This window comes from Zalophus californianus, chromosome 1 (assembly GCF_009762305.2).
Source record: "Zalophus californianus isolate mZalCal1 chromosome 1, mZalCal1.pri.v2, whole genome shotgun sequence".
NCBI classification, from domain to species: Eukaryota; Metazoa; Chordata; class Mammalia; order Carnivora; family Otariidae; genus Zalophus; species Zalophus californianus.
In genome coordinates, this window is record NC_045595.1 from 188,796,647 (window position 1) to 188,819,934 (window position 23,288).

General features: G+C 36.2%; 1 protein-coding gene across 1 annotated transcript in view; it reads left to right on the top strand.

The window, feature by feature from the left end:
• Positions 1–23,288, top strand: part of LOC113915863 — a 60,776-nt gene that overhangs the window by 22,910 nt on the left and 14,578 nt on the right. The window contains exons 3-4 of the mRNA XM_027581783.1: positions 823–977; positions 21,564–21,848. Coding sequence (XP_027437584.1) covers positions 823–977; positions 21,564–21,848 — 440 coding nt within the window. The remainder of the gene's footprint in view (positions 1–822; positions 978–21,563; positions 21,849–23,288) is intronic.

Here is a 23,288-nt window from a genome sequence, read left to right on the forward strand (position 1 = left end):
TTTTCATTTCATATGTCATGTTTAATAGCAGGGAGGAAACTATTGCTAATGGTTTTTTCTTAGAAATTCATCTGTCAACCTGGTGAAAATATAAAGTTAAAGCAGATGAACAGGGATCGTTCAATTTAACCTCCTAAGCATATTAATTCACTTAGCAAAAGCATAACAAGATTAGGTAATCAATGAAAATTTCCATTAAGAATGAGGAAATGTAGCACACAGAGAAGTAGATTAGCAGCCCATCAATGGGATGTATTCATAATTTTTTTAAATGTAGATTTTAGGTAGTGATGGTTGAGTTCTAATGATGTGTCTTGGGGCTGGGAACAGATGTAAGCAGGCAGTGTCCAGGCCTTAATGTAATGTTTCATGAAGCAATGTTCTATACAGAGCCTGCATTTGTGACGCTGGTGGGAGATCTTTCCCCGTGAGCCAGGTATAAAATAAGCTTTCCATTTCTCTAATGGTTGTCACTGAAAGGATTTTCAAAAGTTGCTTTAAGACCTTGGAACTGGATGAAAGTGTTTAGGACCCAGAGTGCTTTTTATTAATAAGAGTTTGAAGAAATCTTCCTCCATTGTGCCAACAACAGGTTTTTAATCACTGGTACAAAGTTGTTAAACATTCCAAGGCAACGATCATAATGATGTAACAATCTTAATATGTGTAACAGAGAGGTGTTGATGTTTCTGTCCTTTGGTTTTTAATGTACTGCTTCCTCCAGTGTTGAATCTGCCTGATACTTCCTCCCACTTTTACCCTTAGTCCCCCTTGTCTGAGCTTTCACTTTCGACAGTTTCACTTTCTTTGGTTTGGGTTCAGTTACCCCAGTCAACCAAGTCTGGAAGCAGGTGATCCTCCCTCGGGCTCATGGTCAGGGAACCGGAGTAACATCTGCTGTGTCAGAACGTCTAGTCATTCACCTCACTCCATCTCACCACGTAGGCATTGTATCATCACACATCATCACAAGAAGGGTGAGTATAGTCTAATGAGTATTTTGAGAGATTCACATAACACTTATTACAGCATACTGTTATAATTTTTCTGTCTTATTATTGTTAACCTCGTCCTGTGCCTAATTACAAATTGAACTTTATCACAGGTATAATAGTATATATTGGGTTTAGTACTATCCATGGCTTCAGGCATCTGCTGGGGATCTTAGAAAGTATCTTCCACAGATAAGAGAGGACTACTGTATTTCTCACCCAATAATTTATTTCTTATCCTCGTTAACTCATTCCTCTTTTTACTCTTAACACAACTCTCACACTGCAGCATCAACTTAAAAACTGCCATAAATTACTTTAAATATTTTTGATGTTTTTATTTTCCATAATTTTAATAGCTTATGAGCACCAAGTCATATTGAAACATACAGCAGTCGTGTTGAGTACAGGTTAGCTTAATTTATCTCTTGTGATATATGGATGGCTCTCCAGTGTAGAGAGTGGTCATATTCCTATCTCTCTATCTCCATCTGTGGCAACAGACACTCCCCCTGCTTTTTTATTTTCACTGTATACCTACCTCAAAAACATAGTATATTTTTGAATTATTAGACCTCCTGCTGTAAAGAAGTATGAAATAGGACATTTTTGTTGAAACAGGAAAGAGACATATCTTAAATATCAGAAGATAGATGTTAATTGGTTTTCTTCATCCTTTGATATCAAAAGTGGATGTTTACAAATAGATAAAAAATGGAGTGTTTATTAATGCATAATATGAATTGGGTAAATAAGAATACTTTTTTCTCCTACTAAAACAGTAATTTCACTTCTGAATCTAAGAGAAAACAGATGAGGGAGCAAAAGTGAAGCACAAAATAATTCATTGCAGCATTTTTATGAGAGTAACAAATAAAAACCACCCAAATGGTACATTACAAGGGAATTAAGTAATGGTTAAGTAATGGTTAAGTAAGTTTTGGACAAGCGTTCAAGAGGCTATTAGCATTCAATATGTTGTCAATACGCTGTTATTTAAAATGAGAGCAGGGCGCCTGGGTGGCTCAGTTGGTTAAGCGACTGCCTTCGGCTCAGGTCATGATCCTGGAGTCCCGGGATCGAGTCCCGCATCGGGCTCCCTGCTCAGCCGGGAGTCTGCTTCTCCCTCTGACCCTCCCCCCTCTCATGCTCTCTCTCTCTCTCATTCTGTCTCTCAAATAAATAAATAAAATCTTTAAAAAAAATAAAATGAGAGCAGAAGTTATATAACTCTTATGAAAATTACCAAACATAATCATGATTATATAAAAAAATTAGTTCTGTGTAAAGCAAAATATAAACATTTAAAATGCTTTGTAGGTATTTACAGTGGTTACGTTTGGTGATATGATTATGTATGGTCCATCTCTTCTACTTTCTTACATTTCCCAGTTTTCTATTACACAAATGCACCTCCGCCACTTAAACCCTCTCTTGGAGAAGTTTAAACAACCTAATATAAATTATTGCCATGTTGTAAGCTTAAATCAATTTATGTGACCTAGAATAGGAGACTGCCATCAGAAGGAAAATGTAATTATTTAATTATTTTGAGATCTATGATATAGTGAATACAGTGAACATTAATGAGATAATCTAGGTGGGGGAAGATATACTTATTCACTGTAAAAATTCTTTCAACTTTGTGGAAAGCTTAAAATTTTTTATGATCCCATGTTGGAAGGAAAACAATGAAAATAAGCTCTGAGTTTCAGGCAATCTACTCACAGAGAAGCTTTTAGAGCATCATTTCTTGGCAAGTTGGAAGCTGTTAGTATATGCTCCATTATTATTCATTTTACATATGTTTTCTTTGGTATAATTTATGTAGATGCAGAATAGTCAAATATTAGGAGTTATGCCAGTCCATTTGTAACACCGATTGATTTTTTTCTTGTGCTTTTAATCATCTTGACTTTAACTTTGCTTCTATGAATTAATTATGATATTTTATTATGTTTTCTCCTAAATATTATATTCTATATTGTTTACCTTTAACATTTTATTCATATATAAGTGTAATATTTGAAGAATTTATTTATATGGAAGCAAAAGTACATCTTTTACAAATACTATTACTATCAATACATATTCACATGTATGAAATATGTCTGTTATATGCAGACATACAAATTAAATATTAAGAAGATGATAACCAGCTGTTCTCTCTTCAGTAATATTAGAATGAGTAGAAATGGGATAAATACATAGCAGAAAGGATTCCATTATGCACTTGTATTTAATTTGGGGACAATATATATTTCAGTGAAGTGGTGTGTGTGTGTGTAAGCTAAATATAGAAATAATTGGCTTGAGGAAATCTATCTGGTAATGCATGTTTACTAAGTTGACATGTTCAAATATAGAATTTTTTTATGGGCTCATAAATGGAGTGTAAAATACTAGAGGCAGTATATATTCAACAACCTGCTAGGTAAAGAGAAGATAAAAATATAAAATATATATATATATCATTCCTGGTGTGCTTGTTCTTTTTAAATTTTTAAATCATAGCTTTGGTTTTAAGCCCACAGATTTAAAAACTGAATTAGAGGGGCGCCTGGGTGGCTCAGTTGGTTAAGCGACTGCCTTCGGCTCAGGTCATGATCCTGGAGTCCTGGGATCGAGTCCCGCATCGGGCTCCCTGCTCAGCGGGAAGTCTGCTTTGCCCTCTGACCCTCCCCCCTCTCATGTGATCTCTCTCTTTCAATCTCTCTCTCTCAAATAAATAAATAAAATCTTTAAAAAAAATAAAAAAGACTAAAAAAAACTGAATTAGATTGGTCCTTATCAGGGACATGGAAGACCTATGCAAAGATCCTTAAATGTGTCTTTCTAAATTGGCATTTTGTTTGGTCCGTAGTAGTGCTAGCCTTTAAACCAGTCCTTTCAAGTTATAAATTTGTTAGGATTTTGCAAAGGAAAAAGTTGTAGTAAAAAGGAAATTAACCACTGATATAAATTTGTATTTAATCTACCTAAATCCAACTTTATCTAGAGACTTCCTTTTGGTTCCTTTCATATAAACACATTAGCTATCATTATAACAAAATTCCTCTGTTACAGAAAATATTTTGTATACATAGAGCCAGTGTAGAAATTTTCTAAAAGATGAAAGTTTAATACTAATCCATCTAATGCAAATATATTTGTATTTGTTAGCATTAAATTTGGCTATGCATAACAGGAAACTCCAAATAATCATAGTAATATATTTCTCTCTCACATTTAAGATGTCTCACATTTAAGAGGTCAGTTTAGGCTTGTTTTGGTTCCCAAAAGAGCCCCAAATTCCTCCCATCTTATTGTTCCACTATGTAGGGCTTCCATTGTCAAGAGTTTCCTCTTTGACCCCAGATGGCTACTGATGTTTTAACCATTGTATTCGCATTCCAACCATCAAGTTGGAAGAAGGCAACAGAGCATACTACCTTCTATTAGGCTCACTTCCTGCAATTTTCACACAATACTTCAGTTTATATCTCATTAGTTTCATAATGGTCACATCTAATTACAAAGGAGACTGTGATATGTGGTTTTTATTCCATCTGGCCATGTACTAAGCTGAAAATCGGGATTCTTTTACCATGGGAGATAGAGTAATGTCTCCTACCCTCAACGATACTCATGTCCTAATTTTTACAACCTACAAATGTGCGACTTTACCTGACAAACGAGATTTCACTGAGGTGATTACGAATCTGCAGAAGAGAAGGTTATCCTGGGTTATGTACGTGAGCCCAATGGAATCACAGGATCCTCAAAAGAGTGCTGTCAGTACAAAGAAGGTGATGGGGGGGGGAGTATAAGTGAAGTGTTGGAAGATGAAGGAAGGAGTGAGGAAGCACAGAATGCAGGTAGACTCTAGATGCTGGAAAATACAAGGCAATGGCATCTCTCTGGGAGCTTCCAAAAGGAATCAGCCTGACCAAAACTCTGTTGTTTTAAGCTACACTTTTGTGACAGATTTTTACAGCAGTGAAAGGAAACTGCCATACTTAGTAAAGAGAAGAAGGGAATAGATATCAAACCCATCAGTAGTGGGCCATGCCTTTTCAGTGACGTTCATATTTTTGGTCCCCAGATCTATCTGAATTCTTTCTGTAATTGGATTTGGCAGTCCTGTGCCATCAGCAAATGAATAAATAATATGGTGGCCTTAGTACTTAGATTCAGTTAAACCCTTGGTAATTAATGGTGTAGAGCAGTCATGGAGCTACTAAGGCCGTGGGGGTAAGCCTCCTTCAGGTGCTTATTTAGTGTTTGCATGCAACTTGATTGCATAAGCCAATCAAGTAATGAAATCTAGGGTTAAGGCCAGTGAGAGAGCTGTAGCAGGAGAAAGGCTTTTGGGTCTGGTGGAAGAGGAAGACTGGGAAAGTGGCTTGGAATTTAACATCCTGGCCCTTTCTCTTACGATTGATGCTCTGCTTCCCAGGCCTCTCCTATTCTGTCTGAATATACCCTCCATTCCCATACCCATGGACAGATGGTTTCTGTCTGGTAATCTCACCTCAAATGCTACTCCTTTTTTTTTGGTGGGAATTTTGGTTGTTACTCTTGACCCTAGACTAATTCCCCAATTCAGATTTTATATATTTTGTGAATATTAATTCTCCATTGGTTTCTTTTTTTAAGATTTTATTAATTTATTTGACAGAGAGAGAGCATGTGCACATACAAGCAGAGGGAGGGGGCAGAGGGAGAAGGAGAAGCAGGCGCTCCACTGAGCTGAGAGCCCGACATGGGCTGGATCCCAGGACCCTGGGATCATAACATGAGCTGAAGGTAGGCACTTAACCAACTGAGCCACCCAGTTCTCCATTGTTAATTTAAGACTTGTCCTCTATGGTAGGCAGAATAATGGTTCTCCAGAGATGTCCATGTCCCTGGAGATATGTTACATTGTATGACAAAAATGAATTATGATTGCAGATGGAATTAAGGATGCTAATCAGCAGATGCTGACATTATCCTAGATTAACTGGTTGGGACCAAGAAGGAGGTAGAAGGTTTCAGGGTCTGAGGGAGATGTGATCATGGAAGAATGGCCAGAGAGATGCAACTTTGTTTGCTTTGAAGATGGAAGAGGAGGCCATGAGGTAGGGAATGTCGGTGGCCTCTAGAAGCTGGAACAGGCAAGGAAACAGATTTTCTCCTGGACCCTTCAGGAAAAAGAAGCCCTGCCAACACCTTGATTTTAGCTCACTGAGACCATTCTGAACTTCTGAAACTGTAAGATGATAAATTTGGGTTGTTTTAAGCCATAAAATTTGTGGTAATTTGTTTTAACAGCAATAGGAAATAATAAATCCCTCCATCTATTTAAGAAAAGACTTGAGAGATTAGACGTTAAAGTGCTGCACACAGGGAGACATCTGAAAGTATAAAGAGCCCACTGACTGAAACAGAACAAGTACAGACGACCACACTTGTACAGCAATTTTTGTTTGATTCTTTCTGACGTCAAAGGCAATAAGAGAAACATCTTTAATTACATAGATTTTGTGTTCTGATGAGGGAATGCAAATACACCTGAAGATATAACATTTTTCTCTTGGACCGTACCAGAGCTAGGATTTATTGAAGTGACCTTGCTTAGAATGAGGAACACTGAAGACCATTATTTTAACCAGGATTTAGGAAAAGATATGAGTTTTCTTATTGGGTCTTAAAAGGAGCAAAGTCTTTGTTGTGACTCTTGAAGGCAACTCAAAGAAACTTCAAGATGATATATTTGGGGACTCCACTTTTTGAAAGCCTTCCTTAATGTGGAGATGCTTCCTGGAGAGAGACCTGAAAGAAAAGTTAATCCAGCTGATGAAAAGTCAATGTTCTGGGTGTGCAGAGAGTAAAGCAGGGGCTTTTCTTTTAGGCAGAGACAAGCTTAATGAAAGTGGAACGCTTTCTGCCCTTGGCACATCCCATTGAAGGGAAAAGGTAAAGGTCCTCCTCTCCCAACAAAGAGGAAAGTTCAAGGGTACCATTCATCATGACTCAAACAAGGCCGCCTGAACAACGGTTGCTGGAAGTGGGGATATTGCCTACAATTGTGGATCCTTTTCTACGTGCAAAGAGTGAGAACCAGGCTTTCAGCAGCAAGTGCCAGCAGGTGAAACAACACTATAATTATATCTGCTTTCTATATAATGCTACGACCTTCATCTACTCTAGGCCAGAGTCTGAAGACCTGAAAAAGGAAGGTTTGATTATGTAATGGTGGCTGTTAATTTAGATACTTGGATGGGTGTTAAATCACCAACCTCTTACTAAGATAAGCAGTTAAAAAACAGCAAAAATAAATCCTTGCAGAGTTAACATTGCAGTCTAAATCCATATAATCTTTGGCCAAATTCTACTTTGTTGAGTCAGGTGAAAACCATACGTTTTCCCTAACATTGGTGGAGGCATCAATGCAAGAGCCAAACATGCATCATTCTCCTGACATACATCTGCCTTAGAGTAATACATGGAAGGGACTAGTTCATCTCTCTCTCTCTCTCTTTTGAATTCTAAGAAGGATTTTTAAAAGTTTCCAGCTTTTTTTCATACTTCTCCACCACCATGGCATATTTATATTCAAAATTTTGAATCATCCAATAGAAAAAAATGATTTTATTCTATGACCTACTTAGAATAAAATATTGATTATCAGGAGACTAAGGGAAATGACAAACATCAAGCACATATTTTGTGCTGGAAACCAAGGAAGATATTTTATTTATTTTTTTTTCAAGGATTTTATTTATTTGTCAGAGTGAGAGAGAGAGAGAGCACAAGCTGGGGGAGCAGCAGAAGGAGAAGCAGGCTCCCCGCTGAGTAGAGAGCCTGATGCAGGGCTCGATCCCAGGACCCCGGGATCATGACCTGAGCCAAAGGCAGATGTTTAACCAACTGAACAGCCCAGGCATCCCAAGGAAGATATTTTCACATGTTACTTCATTTCACTGTTACAACAAGATTCCAAACCAGGTTTGATTCTCTCTGTTGTATAAGTGAAAACATTTTATCTCCGAGCAGAGAAGCCAGGATTCAAACCCATGCTTCCTTTCCATGCTTTCCCCATTATATTACTTTACTATTTATTGTATTTAATTTCCACCTCAGAAATACTCATTGCTATTTTAGGGAGAAATAAACATGGGAAAGGACTATAATATCTATAACTCCATGTTGAGAGGGGATGCTGCAAATTATAACACTTCTTAAATATTAACCGAGAAAGTATCTTCATGATCTTAACTATCTGGAAGTATGTGGAAAAAAAAACGGGTAAGCCACATGTTTCCAAATACCTGTACATTTGGAATTATCTACCTTACTAATGCATATGCTCATGTCATTTATGTTTTTTAAATATTTTATTTGGTTTTGTTTAGTATAAAAAATACAGTGAAGAAAGAAGTCCTCATTCTTCCCCGTCTTTTATCAAGGAATGGCCACTCAACATGTTGTATCCTCCCAGATATTTTTAAACTTACGCTTTTGAATACGCTATGCCACACACAAGTGGAATTCTGCTTGCAAGTTCTGAGGTCTGCTTTTGATTTCTAACACTTAAGGGTATTTTGTTGATATTTTTCTATTGTAGATAACTACCTCTTTTAATGTTTGAATTGTTTGTGATTTGTCATTTAGACAGTTCAAAAGGTATAATCTTGTAACTGTTGAAGAAATCATCAATGTGCTCAAAATCTTGTTCTATTTCACAGAAACTGTTAAGATTAGTAAGAATAAAGAAGTATATATAATTGATTTTGTTTCATGTCCATATTCACTTATGACTTACAGCATTTCTAAACATGATGTTACACTTAATGTTTATTTGTTGCAAGTTTTTATTGGCCAGTATTAAGATTACAGAAGTAAGGATTGTGTTTTATTAAATGTAATAAATTACAACTTCAAAAAATTAAAATATTTTGCTGTTGTTCTCATCCTGTAAGAAGCTACTCGTGATTTAGCTACTGAACACCTTTCAGGGGTATGAACTAGGGGTGTGGTAAAAGGAATCATCTTCTCGTAAGCTCAAAAGAGCCTGTTGGTTCTCAGGAGAATGTCAAAGCAGGATAGTGCTATGGGGTAAAATGAGGACATTCAGCCTAAAAGGCAACAGGACCTAGAAAGGAAACCAGAATCTTCACCAACCCATGTCAGGACAAGGCTCAACCTGACAGTGGCAGGGGAGATCTCTGGGATAGCCATCCTCTTCCTCACCCATTGGGTCATACTGCTTGAATCTGCCTCGTCGACTCTTTATAGGTAGAGTACAGCTGTCTCGTGGGATTTTCCTTCACCTACCCTCAGAGATTTCCTTTACCTCTCTTCCATGTTGAGTGCTCTGATGCTGGCATTGCATATTATTCTTTTTTGTTTTGTTTTCCTTTCATTTTGATGAAACTTGTCTTCCACTATTTTAAAAAGATTTCTACTCTAGTGTCACACGTATATAGTAGATTGCTGAATCTAAAGTGTACATCTTGATAAGTTTTCACACAGGTGCACATCTGTGTAACTACCATCCAGATTTAGATATAAAACATTTACTAAGCCCAGAAAGGTTCCTTGTGTCCCCTTTTAGTTAATATCCTTCTCCACCAAAAGTAAAAACCATTCTGATCTCTATCACTATTGTTGAGTTGTACTTGTTCTTGAACTTCATATGAATGGAACCACACAATATATATTTATTTTTGTGACTGACTTTTGGTTCAACATTTTATCTGCATATCATTTATGTCCATGAACATGGACATAGTTCGTCTGTTTTTATTGCTATGTAGTATAATTATTTTGTCCATTATTCTACCAATTAACATTTGGGTTAATTGTCAGTCTTCTCAATTTCAGCCATTGTGGTGGATCTGTAGTAGTATCTCATTGTGGTTTTAATTTTTATATCCTTAATAAGAAATGATGCTGAGCAATTTTCACATATTTATTGGTCATATAGATACCCTCTTTAGTGAATTGCCTACTCCATTCTATTTTCCATTTTTATTTTTTATTTTTTTAAGATTTTTATTTATCTGAGAGAGAGAGAGTGAGAGAGAGCATGAGAGGAGAGAGGGTCAGAGGGAGAAGCAGACGGCAGTCTGCTTGCTGAGTAGGGAGCCCGATGCGGGACTCTATCCTGGGACTCCGGGATCATGACCTGAGCCAAAGGCAGTCGCTTAACCAACTGAGCCACCCAGGCGCCCTCTATTTTCCATTTTTAATCAGGCTGCTTGTATTTTTCCTTATTTATTTATAGGGTTCTTTATATATTTCAAATATGACCTCTTTGTATATATTGCACATATGTTTTCCAAGTCATCTGCATAATGCTATTTCTAATATTCTCTTTATACTGTTTTAATGGCTTTAGTATCTGTATCTATATTCCTTTTATTAATACTGATAGGGGTTTTAGGTTGTTTTTTTTCACGGTCAGTGCTCTGAGGGCTTTATCAATTTTAAAATATTCTTGAAGGCTTTTTTCTTAACTGAGTTTCCCAATTTCATGACTGCTTTTTGTTTCATTGATTTATTATTTATTTATATTTCTACTTTCATTTGAGATTATTTTTATTTTTCTAACTTTTTTTTTAAAGATTTTATTTATTTGAGAGAGAGAGAGAATGAGAGATAGAAAGCACGAGAGGGAAGAGGGTCACAGGGAGAAGCAGACTCCCTGCTGAGCAGGAAGCCTGATGTGGGACTCAATCCCGGGACTCTAGGATCATGACCTGAGCCGAAGGCAGTTGCTTAACCAACTGAGCCACCCAGGCGCCCTTTCTAACTTCTTTTAATGAAAGCTCAAATCCTTCTGAAAAAAGTATATTAAAATTACCATCCATAATTTTGCATTCATCTAGTTCTTCTTTTAATTCTCTGCATTTTCTATAAATATTATGAAACTAAGATATTAGATTAATATAAATTTAGTACTATGATATCTTCCTATTGAATTGACCTATTATCATTGTGAAATGTCTTGTCTCCTTTGAATTTTACTTTGTTTCCTTATAGTCTCACCAGTTTTTGTTTTGTTTTGTTTTGTTTTTTAATGTACTGTTTTGAGGTGCCTTTCTCCATCCTTTTACTTTCAATTTGTATCCATGCTTATATTTAAAGTTTGTGTCTTACAAACAGCACATACCATTTTGGATCTTGAATATTAGTGTGTATACATTAATGATAAATTGGTTTTAAATTAATCTTGCAGTTGTCTTCTAGTTCTATTTGTTTATTATTTCTTCTTTTGCCTTTCTCTGAATTAACCAAGAATTTTGATTTTATTTATCTTTTGATTAGCTTTTTAAATTTTACATTCTTGTATTAATGTTTTTGAGATATTGCCACATATTATAATATCATCACTGAATTATTACAGTCTGTGTGAATTTAGTACTTTTACCACTTTCCACATTGAAGCAAGAATCTCATCACAGTTTAATTCTATTTATGCTCTCTTACCTCTATGTTGGCATATATTTTACTTTACAAATGTTTCAAATTCCACAAGCCATTATTATTATTATTGTTGTATATAATAGTCACTAATCTTTTATAATTACTCACATATTACTGATACTTTCATCAGTGATTATTTTCCTTCATCTGAAGGGCTCTCTTTAGTATGTTTACTATTACATATATGCTAGTGTCAAAGTCTTTGGTATGTCTAGTTTGTTAATTTGCCTTCATTTGGGGTGGGGGAGTATATTCACTAGATGTAGAATTTTAGTTTGGCTGTTATCCCCCTCTTTCCTTTAGTACTTTGAATGTGTATCCCATTGTCTTCTGGTCTTCATTATTTCAGTGAAAAGTCAGCTGTAATTCTTATTGGTGCTACACTGAAAGTGTTTTCTTGGTTTTTCATGATTAGACTATGATGTACCCATGTGTATTTTTTATGCTTACTTTTGTGCAGTTTTTTGAACTTATGAGTCGGTTTCTTCCATCAGTTTAGAAGTAGTTGGCCAGAATGTTTTCAAATAATGCTTCTGCCCCATTCTCATTCGTCTCACTTTCTGGAGCCCTATAACACTTATCTGGGACATTTACCGTGTCTCCTGTGTCTCCTCCCTCTTTAGCCTTTCTTTCCTTCTGATCTGTCTTCCAATTCACTGATCTTCTGGTCTATTGTTTTTAATATTTTTATTAAATAGAAATTTATTCTCTATTTTAGTTTTTATGTTTTCTCAGTTCTGCCATTTCCTTGTAATCTCTTTTTAATGGATGCCTTGTCTTTGGTGAAATTCTCCATATTTCCTCTAATTTCATGAAAGCATCAGTTATTGTTATTTTAGAGCACCTGTCTGTTGATTCCATGCCTGAATCAATTGTGGGTCTGTTTCTGTTTTCTGTTCCTTTTTTTATTATTTCTCAGTAAATTTGTACTCTATTTTTAAAAACATGCATTGTAAGTTCTTATTGGATACACAAAATTTGGGGTGAAAAATAGAATGATGGGTCAACAAGGTCTAGTACAAGGTTAGCTTTAGGGTTTACTATGCTTGTTATATTTTATTTTTACCCTTAATACTAGAAAGAGCCCTTAGTTCTAGGTCATGGCTTGTAACCTCAGGATGAGATCACATTCCCTAGGGAATGAACCATCAGAGGACTATAGAGAAAGCTCAGAAAATTCTATATCTTAGTGAGGTTTGAACTCCCATCTCTGTCTTACCAACATCACTCATTAACTGAAGTAGCTGTTTAGATTTTCAGTTTCCCAACTGCTGTTTTCTGCTAGGTTTCTTGAATTCTCGGCTTGCACATGTTCATACTCAGCCCAGATGTCAATCAGTGACTGGAGTGGCAATCACAAATGGAATTTGAAACTCTTTTATCTGTTGTTTTTCCTCTCTGTGCTCATGCCTCTCAAGTTTCAGTGCTTTCTCAGCTCTAACCTTGAATTATATCTCCTTAGCCAGTAAGACTGTTGTTTTCTGCTTGGGCTCAAATTTCCTGCAGCACACATTGAGAAATACAAATAAAGAACAAGCTGGGGTGAATATGGACACCTCTTAGTATATGCTTCCCTTTTCTTAAGGATTATAACATCACACACACACACATGCGCACACACACACACACACACAATTTGTGTGTATGTTGGTTGCACACCAATGCTTTCAAAGAAGTAATTTTTATATTCTGTTCAAATTTATCATTGTTTTTAGGCAGAGCATTTGTTTAATGTCAGCTACTCCATCCATTGCCAGAACTAGAAGTTCCTGTCCCACGTGATTGGAAATTCTGAACTAATATGCCATGGTATGAATCTATATTCATTTATTTTGCTGGGCAGTTAGGGAACTCTTTCTAAAAACTTGTGTTCTCTAGTTCCAGAATTTTTCCTTGATTATATCATTGATGATTTTCTTTCTTAATTACCTTTACTTCTCTTTCCATAAACTTCTCTATTGTTTAAATTTTGCACTTCCTGAAACTCTTTTCTAACTTTTCATAATTTCTCTTCTGTTGTAGATTTATTTGTCTTTTTCTATACTTTGTGAAAGATTCTTCTTAAGTTTAACTTTCAATTTCTTTTTAGTTTTTCATTTTTATGATCATGAATTTAAGTGAAATGTTGGTAACTTTTTTGGTTATCTAGATTCTTTTTGTAATATCTTCTACTCTCTCATGGAGAGAGTTTTTCATTTTTCTGAAATATTTCATGGCATTAATGATAATCTTTTAAAAAGCTTTAACTGGTATAGTCTTATTGCCTCCATTTTGTCTCTTATTATTTTTTTTTTTCTCATTTCCATGTTATAGTGCCAGGGTTCTCTATATCTCATTTTCTGCATAAGATTAAAAGATAAGAACTACAAAGTTGACAGAAGCTCTGAGTGCATGAATGCGGCTTATGAATGAGTTTCACTATATGTAATATGGCTGGCATAATTGTTAGATATATTACTTATATTATGCTTTTTGCTATAGCATACTACTCTTAACAGACCCAGTAGACCCAAAGTGTTAAATGACTGAAATACACATAAAAAATTATTTTTTGTAGATAATTATGTTGGAGACCATCCTTTCTATACACAGTCATTTAGTGCTCTAGACCAACAGAGGCTTTGTCCTCTTTAATATGTGATGTTCAAGGTCACCCTGGAGGTCATCTACATTTCAAACAGCTTAACAGGGAAAATAACATAAAGAAAAGCTCTATGACAAGGTTTTATGGACCTGCCAGGCCAAGAAGAGGTACACATTGATTCCACTCATATCCCATTACTGTAATTTTGCATATACATTTATAAGATGATAGGAATTACAGTTTCTTGCATGGCATCCACCTCATAGGGACAAATCTATACTATGGAAGAAGACGATAATTTTTGTTGTATAGCTAGCCATCACTTCTACATTCTATGTTTATTTTATTTTTTCTTGCTAAGTCAGTTTGCTCAGAAAAGAAGATGCAGAAGCTGGGATTTTTGAGAGCCAACCTAGTTAGGGAAGAAAAGGGTGTGGGAACATATTTAGATATCTAGAATGCATATATTGACTTAAAGCTTCTCTTTAGAGTATGAGAACTCTATCCTCGACTGTGTCTGTTTTAGATAAGAAAGCTCTGGACAATAAACCTTCAGTCTTCTGCTGTAGTGGGGGGTTGGGAGCAGGGGAGTAATTTGCCCATAAACATGGAGTAGAGGATGAGAGGTAGGGATTTAACCTCTTTGTCAATATATTCTAATAATTTTCTTAATCCTTCCCTTCTCTCTTGCCAGGTCCAAAGTATCTGGTGCTTCTGATTCTTGAAACTTTCTTAATATAGTTTCTGGCTCTATCTCTTGGTGGCTTAGGATCTAGTTTTCCTAGGTCTGGGAAGTCAGTCACCAATTTTGTTCCACTTTTCAAAATTTTGTTCTGTTTCTACCTTTCAATTTTTTGTTTTGTTTTCCTCCTTTGTTCTCTCTGCCACCCCCATAAAGAAAAAAATAATACTTTTTCTGTAGTGTTAGTAAGATGTTGAGATCAAATTTGCCATTTTAGCCCATAGTCCATGGTCATAATATTTTGAAATAATAAAAAAGTACTTTTTTTCCCTGCAAATTATATTTGCCATATTCCTCTATAGCCATTCTACCATTTGGAATCAGTGAAAGAAGGATTTATGGGTGCCACCTCATGAAGGAAGAAGATATGAGAACAAAAAATACCAATCTTTTATTCCAGAAAACAAATGGAAGAAGAAGCAAATGTATATGTGTATGCTCTTGCTCTCCTTTCTCTGGGCTTAAGGCCCAAAGAGAGTTTTTTTTTTTTTTTATTAAATATTTTATTTATTTGTCAGAGAGAGAGAGAAAGGGAGAGAAAGAGCACACAAGCACGGGGAATGGCAGGCAGAGGGAGAAGTAGGCTCCCTGCTGAGCAAGGAGCCCAATGTGGGACTCTATCCCAGGACCCTGGGATCCTGACCTGAGTGGAAGGCAGACACTTAACTGACTGAGCCACCCAGGTGTCCCAAGGAGAGTTTTTATTCAATATACCGCTAGATAAATTTGGTGATTCCTTGGTGGAGGAGGGGAGACTTCTTCCCATGGACACAGGGATTGGCTGGACGTGAACTGAGAAAGCTGTAATCCCCTTTGGATGCTCCGAGTCATGTTAAGATTCATGTCAGAACAACATGGAGGAGGTTCATTATGACCGCACAGTTTATAGAGGACCCAGACATTTTCACATGCCCTGATAGGTAAATGCAGTGAGGTTGAGAGGGCTGATTTCCAACAGAAGTCTGAAGCTAGAATTAAGAGGCTACACAGCATGAAGATATTATGATCAAGGCAAAATGCTGAGGTGCATGGACTTCAGCTTTTTTTTTTTTTAAGATTTTATTTATTTATTTGACACAGAGAGAGAAAGAACACAAGCAGGCAGAGTGGGAGGCAGAGAGAGAGGGAGAAGCAGGCTCCCTGCTCAGCAGGGAGCCTGATACGGGGCTCAATCCCAGGACCCTGGGATCATGACCTGAGCCGAAGGCAGTCGCTTAACCAACTGAGCCACCCAGACACCCCAGGACTTCAGCTTTGAGAGCTAATGCAATGCTCCAACAGGCCCAGAAGAATCAGCTATGCTACCTCAGTGAACCCTACACAGGAGTCCAGAAATCAGACAAGGCACACATTCAAAGAAGAGATCATCAAGGACACAATTCCCATTCCTCAAAATCACAAGATCTATAAATCCATCTCTTCCCCATCATTTTAGAGGAGAAGCACATTTACCTTAAGACCTTCATTTATTCAAAAGATAGCATTTATTGGTTTCCTATTGCTACTGTAACAAACTGACACAAATTTAGTGGCTTAAAACAACACAAATACATTATCTTATAGTTCTTGAGATTGGAAGTCCAAAATAGGTATCACCAGGCTAAAATCAAAGTATTGGCAGAGCTGTGTTCCTTTTTCTTTTCTTTTCCAGCCTCTAAAGGCTGCCTTTCTTCCCTACTCATCTTAAAAGTCAACAGTGTTGCATTTCTCATATCACTCTTCCATAGTCACATCTCTAACTCTTTTCTTATGCTTCCCTCTTCCACTTGTAAGGACCCTTGTGATTACTTTGGGCCACTGCAGATGATCTAGGATAATGTCCCTATTTGAAGATTGGCTGATTAGCAACCTTAATTCCATCAGCAACTTTAATTCTTCTTTGCCATGTAAGGGAACATATTCATAGGTTCTGGGGATTAGTCTGTGGACATTATTGTATCTACAAGAGAAATAACTCAAAAGAGACTATTGAAACCATAAAAGAATGAGATAAATTGGCAAATTTAATTTCCCCTTCCCATCCCCAGTTACCCAATGGGATGGGCATATGAAGAAAATTAGATCACTTTTAAAGTAGAGAAGCCTTGTTTCCTTTGCACATCAGTCCTGTAGCGTGAATAATTTTTTTTACTTCACTGCATGTAGATTATGAGATACAATCTGATGACTTTCTTATTACTCACAGATTTAATATAATTCTGGCTTTCTGTCATGGCTTGAGTAGAATGTTTCCCTCTTATTCATCCTGGATGTTAAAAATAATTTTTGTTTAGATGAAAATCATTACCCAAAGACAGTGAGATAATTCTAGATTCTTGGTGACAACTTCTCAGATGAAAGGTTTTCATTTTCCTTTTCAAGTTTTCTGCTATTCCTTCTATATAGAGTAACAAATAATAGTAATTATAGAGCATCATGTTAACAGTTGATAAAACCTGTGGCTGTTTTTCTAATATAATATTTCTCTTTAAGTGATTAATCTGCTTGAAGTTTTTCTGTTCCATTGGGTATTTAGATGTCATGATTTATTACGTGTTTTCTCCCCCCATGAGTATACCGTTAATAAACAATCCTAATTGAAACAACTGGGAACTTTGCAAAAGAAACAAGTTTTAAAAACTGAGGTATTAAGTGTTTTATGCCACAAGCGATGCACTGCTAACCTTTTTTGAGGTCAATATAAATGAGATCAATCACAGCTATGCTCAAAAAAGTACCCTTTGGAAACAGATTCATGCACTGGGTAATCCAAAAGTGGCACCTTTGAAAATCCTACGATTCTCGTATCTTATAAAGATGATCATTATTAAAGAGTTCACAAATTGCTCTTTTGGAATCCAAAATACAGATACTGAAATTTTAAGCAGTGAGTTTGTGGGCACAAAAGCAGCCAGATATTTAGTTATTGTGATGATTAACTATATCTTGTTTTGTCATCTGGATGCTTGTCATTGTGTAGACAGAGACATAAACAGTGGTTTTTTTCTTGATGTTGATTATACTATGAATAATTTCCACACTTATTAAAATGGCTTAAGTTTTTTTTTTTTTAAAGAATGAGTCACATCAGGAGACTGACAAGTTGCTTTTTAATTTATTATTTTTGCATCTCTCTCCAAGGTGGCTCTACATATAGAATGCATTGTATTACTTTTAAAGTTAATGTGATTGGCTGTTATTTTACATTCTTACAACCAATTTGTGCTGACTTGACTCTTTTGATTAGATCATGATTATAAGTCTAAGGTTATGCTTTTGATCTTTATAAAGAAGTTTGCTTACTTCCATCCTGGGAACACAGATGGTTCTCATATTCTCTATACACTTATTTTATAAATGCATGTCTTTGATCTTATGGGAAGGCACCATAAATTCCTTATCTTTAGTAAAACTCAACCAATTAAGAGTGTCCTAACAGCAGATCAGAACTGTATTTTTAATAAAGTATGGTAGCATGATGAGTGGAAATACACTAGTTACTAATTTTCTCTGGATATCATATCTCACATTAATGGTTTAAATTTCTAAGATAGATTGAAGGTCTAAGTTCTCTAGTAAAATGATTTCAAATAAAATTTTATTGCAAAACTATTTTGGCTTGAGTAGTATATTAAAATCTCACAATTGCATTTTGTATTTGGGGTGTGAGAAGAACAGTAAATCCTACTACTAAAATATGATGAAATATAGAATGTTGTTTTCCAATATATCTAATAATTCAAACTATGACAGAATGTTATGGTAGGCAGTAGGAAGCCTAACTTGCCAGGCTTAATGTATTATGGTACTTAAAAAGGCCTCTTTTATTTTTAGTGCTCATTGTTTACAAATCCCTATTTGTTTAAGGAGGTCACATATAGACCATCCACTAATCTTACTATAAAATTATTATATTCATCAAAGTACTTTGTACTACGGTGAATTCCTAAGTATATTTTATGTACTAGTAGAATCTAAATATATGTGTTTATTAATATTATGAGAGTTTATCCTGTTTTTATTTTTACTTAGCAAAATGGACCACTAGAAATTAAGTGTTATCCTTTTAATTTTCTTAGGCTTTTTTGTACAATGCCAGATCAAAGAACTGAGATGACCAGGTAGAAAAGTTGCACATTCTTAGAGAAAAAGAGAACAGCCATGGTTGTATATGTGTGTATTTGTGTGTGTGTGTGTGTGTGTGTGTGTGTGTGTGTGTGTGTGTTTGAGAGAAAGAGAGAGAGATGGAGATGAGGTATACATATCTTGATTTGATTACCAGTAAATTTTTTTGTGATTTACTTGAAGGTTTAGAAAAACTAGCCTCTGATAGAAAAACCATCAACAAGGTGAGGCAAATAGCTTTTTAGGTTTTTCTACAATCACCAAGGAAAGAAGTATCTTGCATTAAATATCAAGTAACTAATCTACATCTTTGATTTCTGGTGTTTTGATTTCAATATATGTAGTAGTTCAGGAATAAAAATGTAGAATTTTCTTATATCATTTGTGTTTTTTTATAATTGAGTCTTGTGATCTAGTTTGGAATTTGCCTCACTCATCCTTCCTATCGAAACTTGATTTTTGGAAAGTATAGATAGAATAACTGTGCTTTTTAAAAAATTGTTATAAAATGCAAAATCAATTTGAATGTATTTTATAATACAAATCTTACAAATATTAATAACAAGAACTATAAAATATAAATTGATAAAAATAACCTTGGGACCCTTTCGCTCTAGCATGGGTGAGCTAGTCACATACATGTATCTATAAAGATATACTCTTTATCCTCATGTGCCTATTATAATGATGAATTCCATTCCTGATTAGAGAATCATGAGCTAAAAATCAAAATGTAGCCATAAACATCGGTAAACATTGGTGAAATTCCACCTTAGGAAATAATCAATGCTTAAAGCTTAGCATTCTGATTTGGAACAAGAAATGTATAAATCATAAAATAATAAGAAAATTCAGAGCTGCTGAGCACATCCCATTTTGATGATATTCTAAGTAGCCATAAAAGAAAAGGCAATTTTATTTACCTGCAAAGAACCGAGCCAGAAATCTCCATTTCAAAATGCTTATTTCTTTACAGTGTGGCTGAATGGCTGTGAACAATGCAAATTGGTTTTACTTTTTAAGTTTATTATACTTACACATATTTTGGTAAGTTGTCTACCCAGATCCTTTATTACACAATGAGGTGACCCCTCAATGAAACCCCAAGTATCTTCTCTTCCTGGTCATCATACGCTGCCATTCTTCCCCTAGAAATTAATACACTCTTGTCTGCTGGCTCCTGTCTTTTCATCTCCTGCTGCGGAATCAGCGGTCATAACAGCTATTCTGTTCATGAATATGTAAATGCAACATGCATAAAATAAAAAAAAATTTAGCGGGTGGTTCCCACTGCAGACTGTTCCCAACTCTGTTTAACTAATACACAAAAAGCCAAGATTCAATTTTTCACCCATTTTGAGTCATTGTTGCAAGGAATGCTATAATTATGTAACATGGAAATACCTAAATGAGACATAGGTAGGTGCTCATGATAGTTGGACTCCCAATAAATCGGCATCTATGCCCAGCTATGGCGATGCATGCAGATTCCCTTATTACTTCATTCTGATGCTTAGTGATAAGGGGAAAATGCCTTAGGTCCTCAGTAACCTTTTATTTGCTGACTAGGTTCTACTTCCCTACCTCACCCCAATGTACGACTAAAACAATGTTTAAATTATGCAAGTACACATATATGTATATATGCATACACACACGCAGACACACACACACATATATGCACACACACTTTTTTCTTTTGAGGAGGGGAAGTGATGACTATATCCGCTGAAGTATTCTGGATGAAACATTAAGCTCTGGGAAGGAAATAATTGGGGGATTTTATTATTGAAATAAGCAAGCATGTTCATGCATATTTTACGGCATGCATGCCTATGCGCCACTCTGTGCAAACAGTGCTATTGCAGCTCGTGTGCGGTAATTAGGTGGATGTAATTACGGTGAAGCAAAGGCAGCCTCACTGATAATTTCACAGTGAATATTAAAGACATATGTGCCTTCCAGTGTACAATAAATGAACCTGAACTGCTGTCAGGGGCTAGGAGGACAGTGTGGCCAATGCACCTATTGTGTCCCTGCTGCAGAAAGGAGCCTGCCGATTGGCCACTGTCTGCAGCACATAGCACTGGCTGGTTATAAAGGACTTGTCTAGGGGAGAGCCTGTAGGTACTCCATTGTCTGGTAAAGTTCATATGACTGCATTCTTTTTTGCAAGGGGGGTGGAGGGAGAGCGGGGAAGGAGGGGGTGTCAGCTCAACTGTAAAAGCTGCACAGATTTGTTCTTTCTCTCTCTCTCTCTGCCTCTCCATAGATCGTTTCTGTTTCATGCCCTGTCTCATTTCGCATAGCTAAAAAATAATGCTAATTAAGATCCCTTGTCTTAACTTGAAAATAATGACTCGGATATAATTAGAAATCTGGCGAGAGTTTAAAATTCTGGTAGGGGACCAAAACCATCAGTTACGGTGCTTAGGAGGGAAATGAAGAATTATTTTTCTGTAATCAAGGTAAACATGGGAGGGGGGATCCCCCCTATCTTTTTTTTTAACCAATGGTGTTCTACTGCAGATGAGAGGATACTGTATTTCAAAAACTATTTTAGCCATCAAATTGAAAGGACACAAATCAGTAGCAATAGAAGCCTTCTTAATCCTCCTTAGGATGCAATTCAGATGAAAGAACTGCTTTTTTTTTTTTATTTTCTTTTTGTATGTGTGTGTTATAGATGGATCTGAGAACGCTGTCTGGGCTTGGTGCCAAGCGCTGGTATTTCATAGCAGCGGCCGCCTCACAGACGAGCCGTGGGAAGCAGGAGGGAGACTCTCTCTTAGGGTGCCACTACTATGGAGACACAGCTGGGCTGAACAAGATTTGCTTCAAACGACAACAAGAGAGACAGAAAGTATCTGGTTCAACCGCTGCCCAAGCAGGCCGGCACCAGAAGAGCTAGCAGCCAATCCGGCCATGCTCGAAGCCAGCTCTGCGGCTCAGCCAATCAGTGACATCACTGGTGAGAAACTCATTTACATCATGCAGTAATGAACTTTGTTTAACATAGCCTCCCCCCTTTCCTGTTACCCCCCCTCCCCATATTAGGTCCTTCCATTAATTATTCTGGTGGCATAATTTTAACCTCTATGCAAAAATGTGGCTACATTTTCTCTGATAGCTTTTACCTTCTCCTCCCGCCACACCCATTGCTGTCTACTGTCACTGAAAGTGATTCTGGGTACAATTCTGTTCTGTTTTGACCTTGCAAAATGATCGTCTCTTTCTTGAAAAAAAAAAAAAAGTCTTAGAAAAAAATTAAACCTTTGTTTATTTTATCTGATTGCACTCCCCCCCCCCCCCATGAATAGCATGCTTTTTGAAAGTTGGGATTCAGAATTGTACAAGGTAATAGAGAATAAGGGAGTGCATTGCCATGGAACTTGCAATTTTTTTCCAAGCAATCTGCATCTTAGGGCTTCTTTTCATGTTTTCAGATTTTATGCTGCAGTGGCCATTTTACATACAGTGTTTTATCCCAAAAGCACTTATGTGCTTCTGTCACATGGAGGAAAGTTCACTCTTGTTATATTTCATTCTTCACTGCGCTCAGCCAACATGTCATTTTATTAATGAATAGAACTGAGGTCATTTCTGGACAAATCTCTCTCTTCCCGTCCCAGCACAATGCACCTGATTTGCATCCATTTACTAGAAAAACTGAATACAAAAACCAGCTTGAAAAGAAGTTAAGGGACCAGCTTACATATTATCTTAGAATATGTCGCAGCATTTGTGTTTTAGAATGTGTAATATTTAACATCTGCCTTAGCGTTTCTGTAAAAATGCCTGATCTCTGTTCCCAGTGTAATACCTTTAGCTAATTTATTGGTTTGTTATATAACTAAAATAGACCAAATGAGATAATATTCACGAATGAGTTCATTTGTCAGCAGAAAACCTCTGGTAACATAATTTTGTCTCGTACCGTACATTTGTATTTGGTTTGTCAGAGATAAACTTATTTGTCATATAGATAGCTTAAAGAGGCTGGAAACGTGTGCATGTGAAGATTTTCAGGTTGCTTTGGAGAATCCCAAAGAGCGGAAACTGGGTCACACTTAAATGCGATTTGTCTTAAGCCATATCTTTATTGCATATTGGCATTAAAGGGATATGGTTTTCCGGCAGAGAAGGTAAAGTTTCATTGTCTTTTTAAAAAAGAGTATTTTGAATATGATTATTCAAAGATGTGGAATTTTTTAAAACATCGACAAGGGTTTCATAACAGTGCATGATTCGTTTAAGAAGCTTAAAGGGTATAATGATAGGCATAGACACTTTCTAAAGCATATGAAGGATTTAGGCGCTAAACCACAGCCCTTTTAATTCATGAGGCATTCCATCATCCCATCATCAGTATTCAGGGAGCGCCTGTCCTGAATCAGTCATGAGCTCCCCT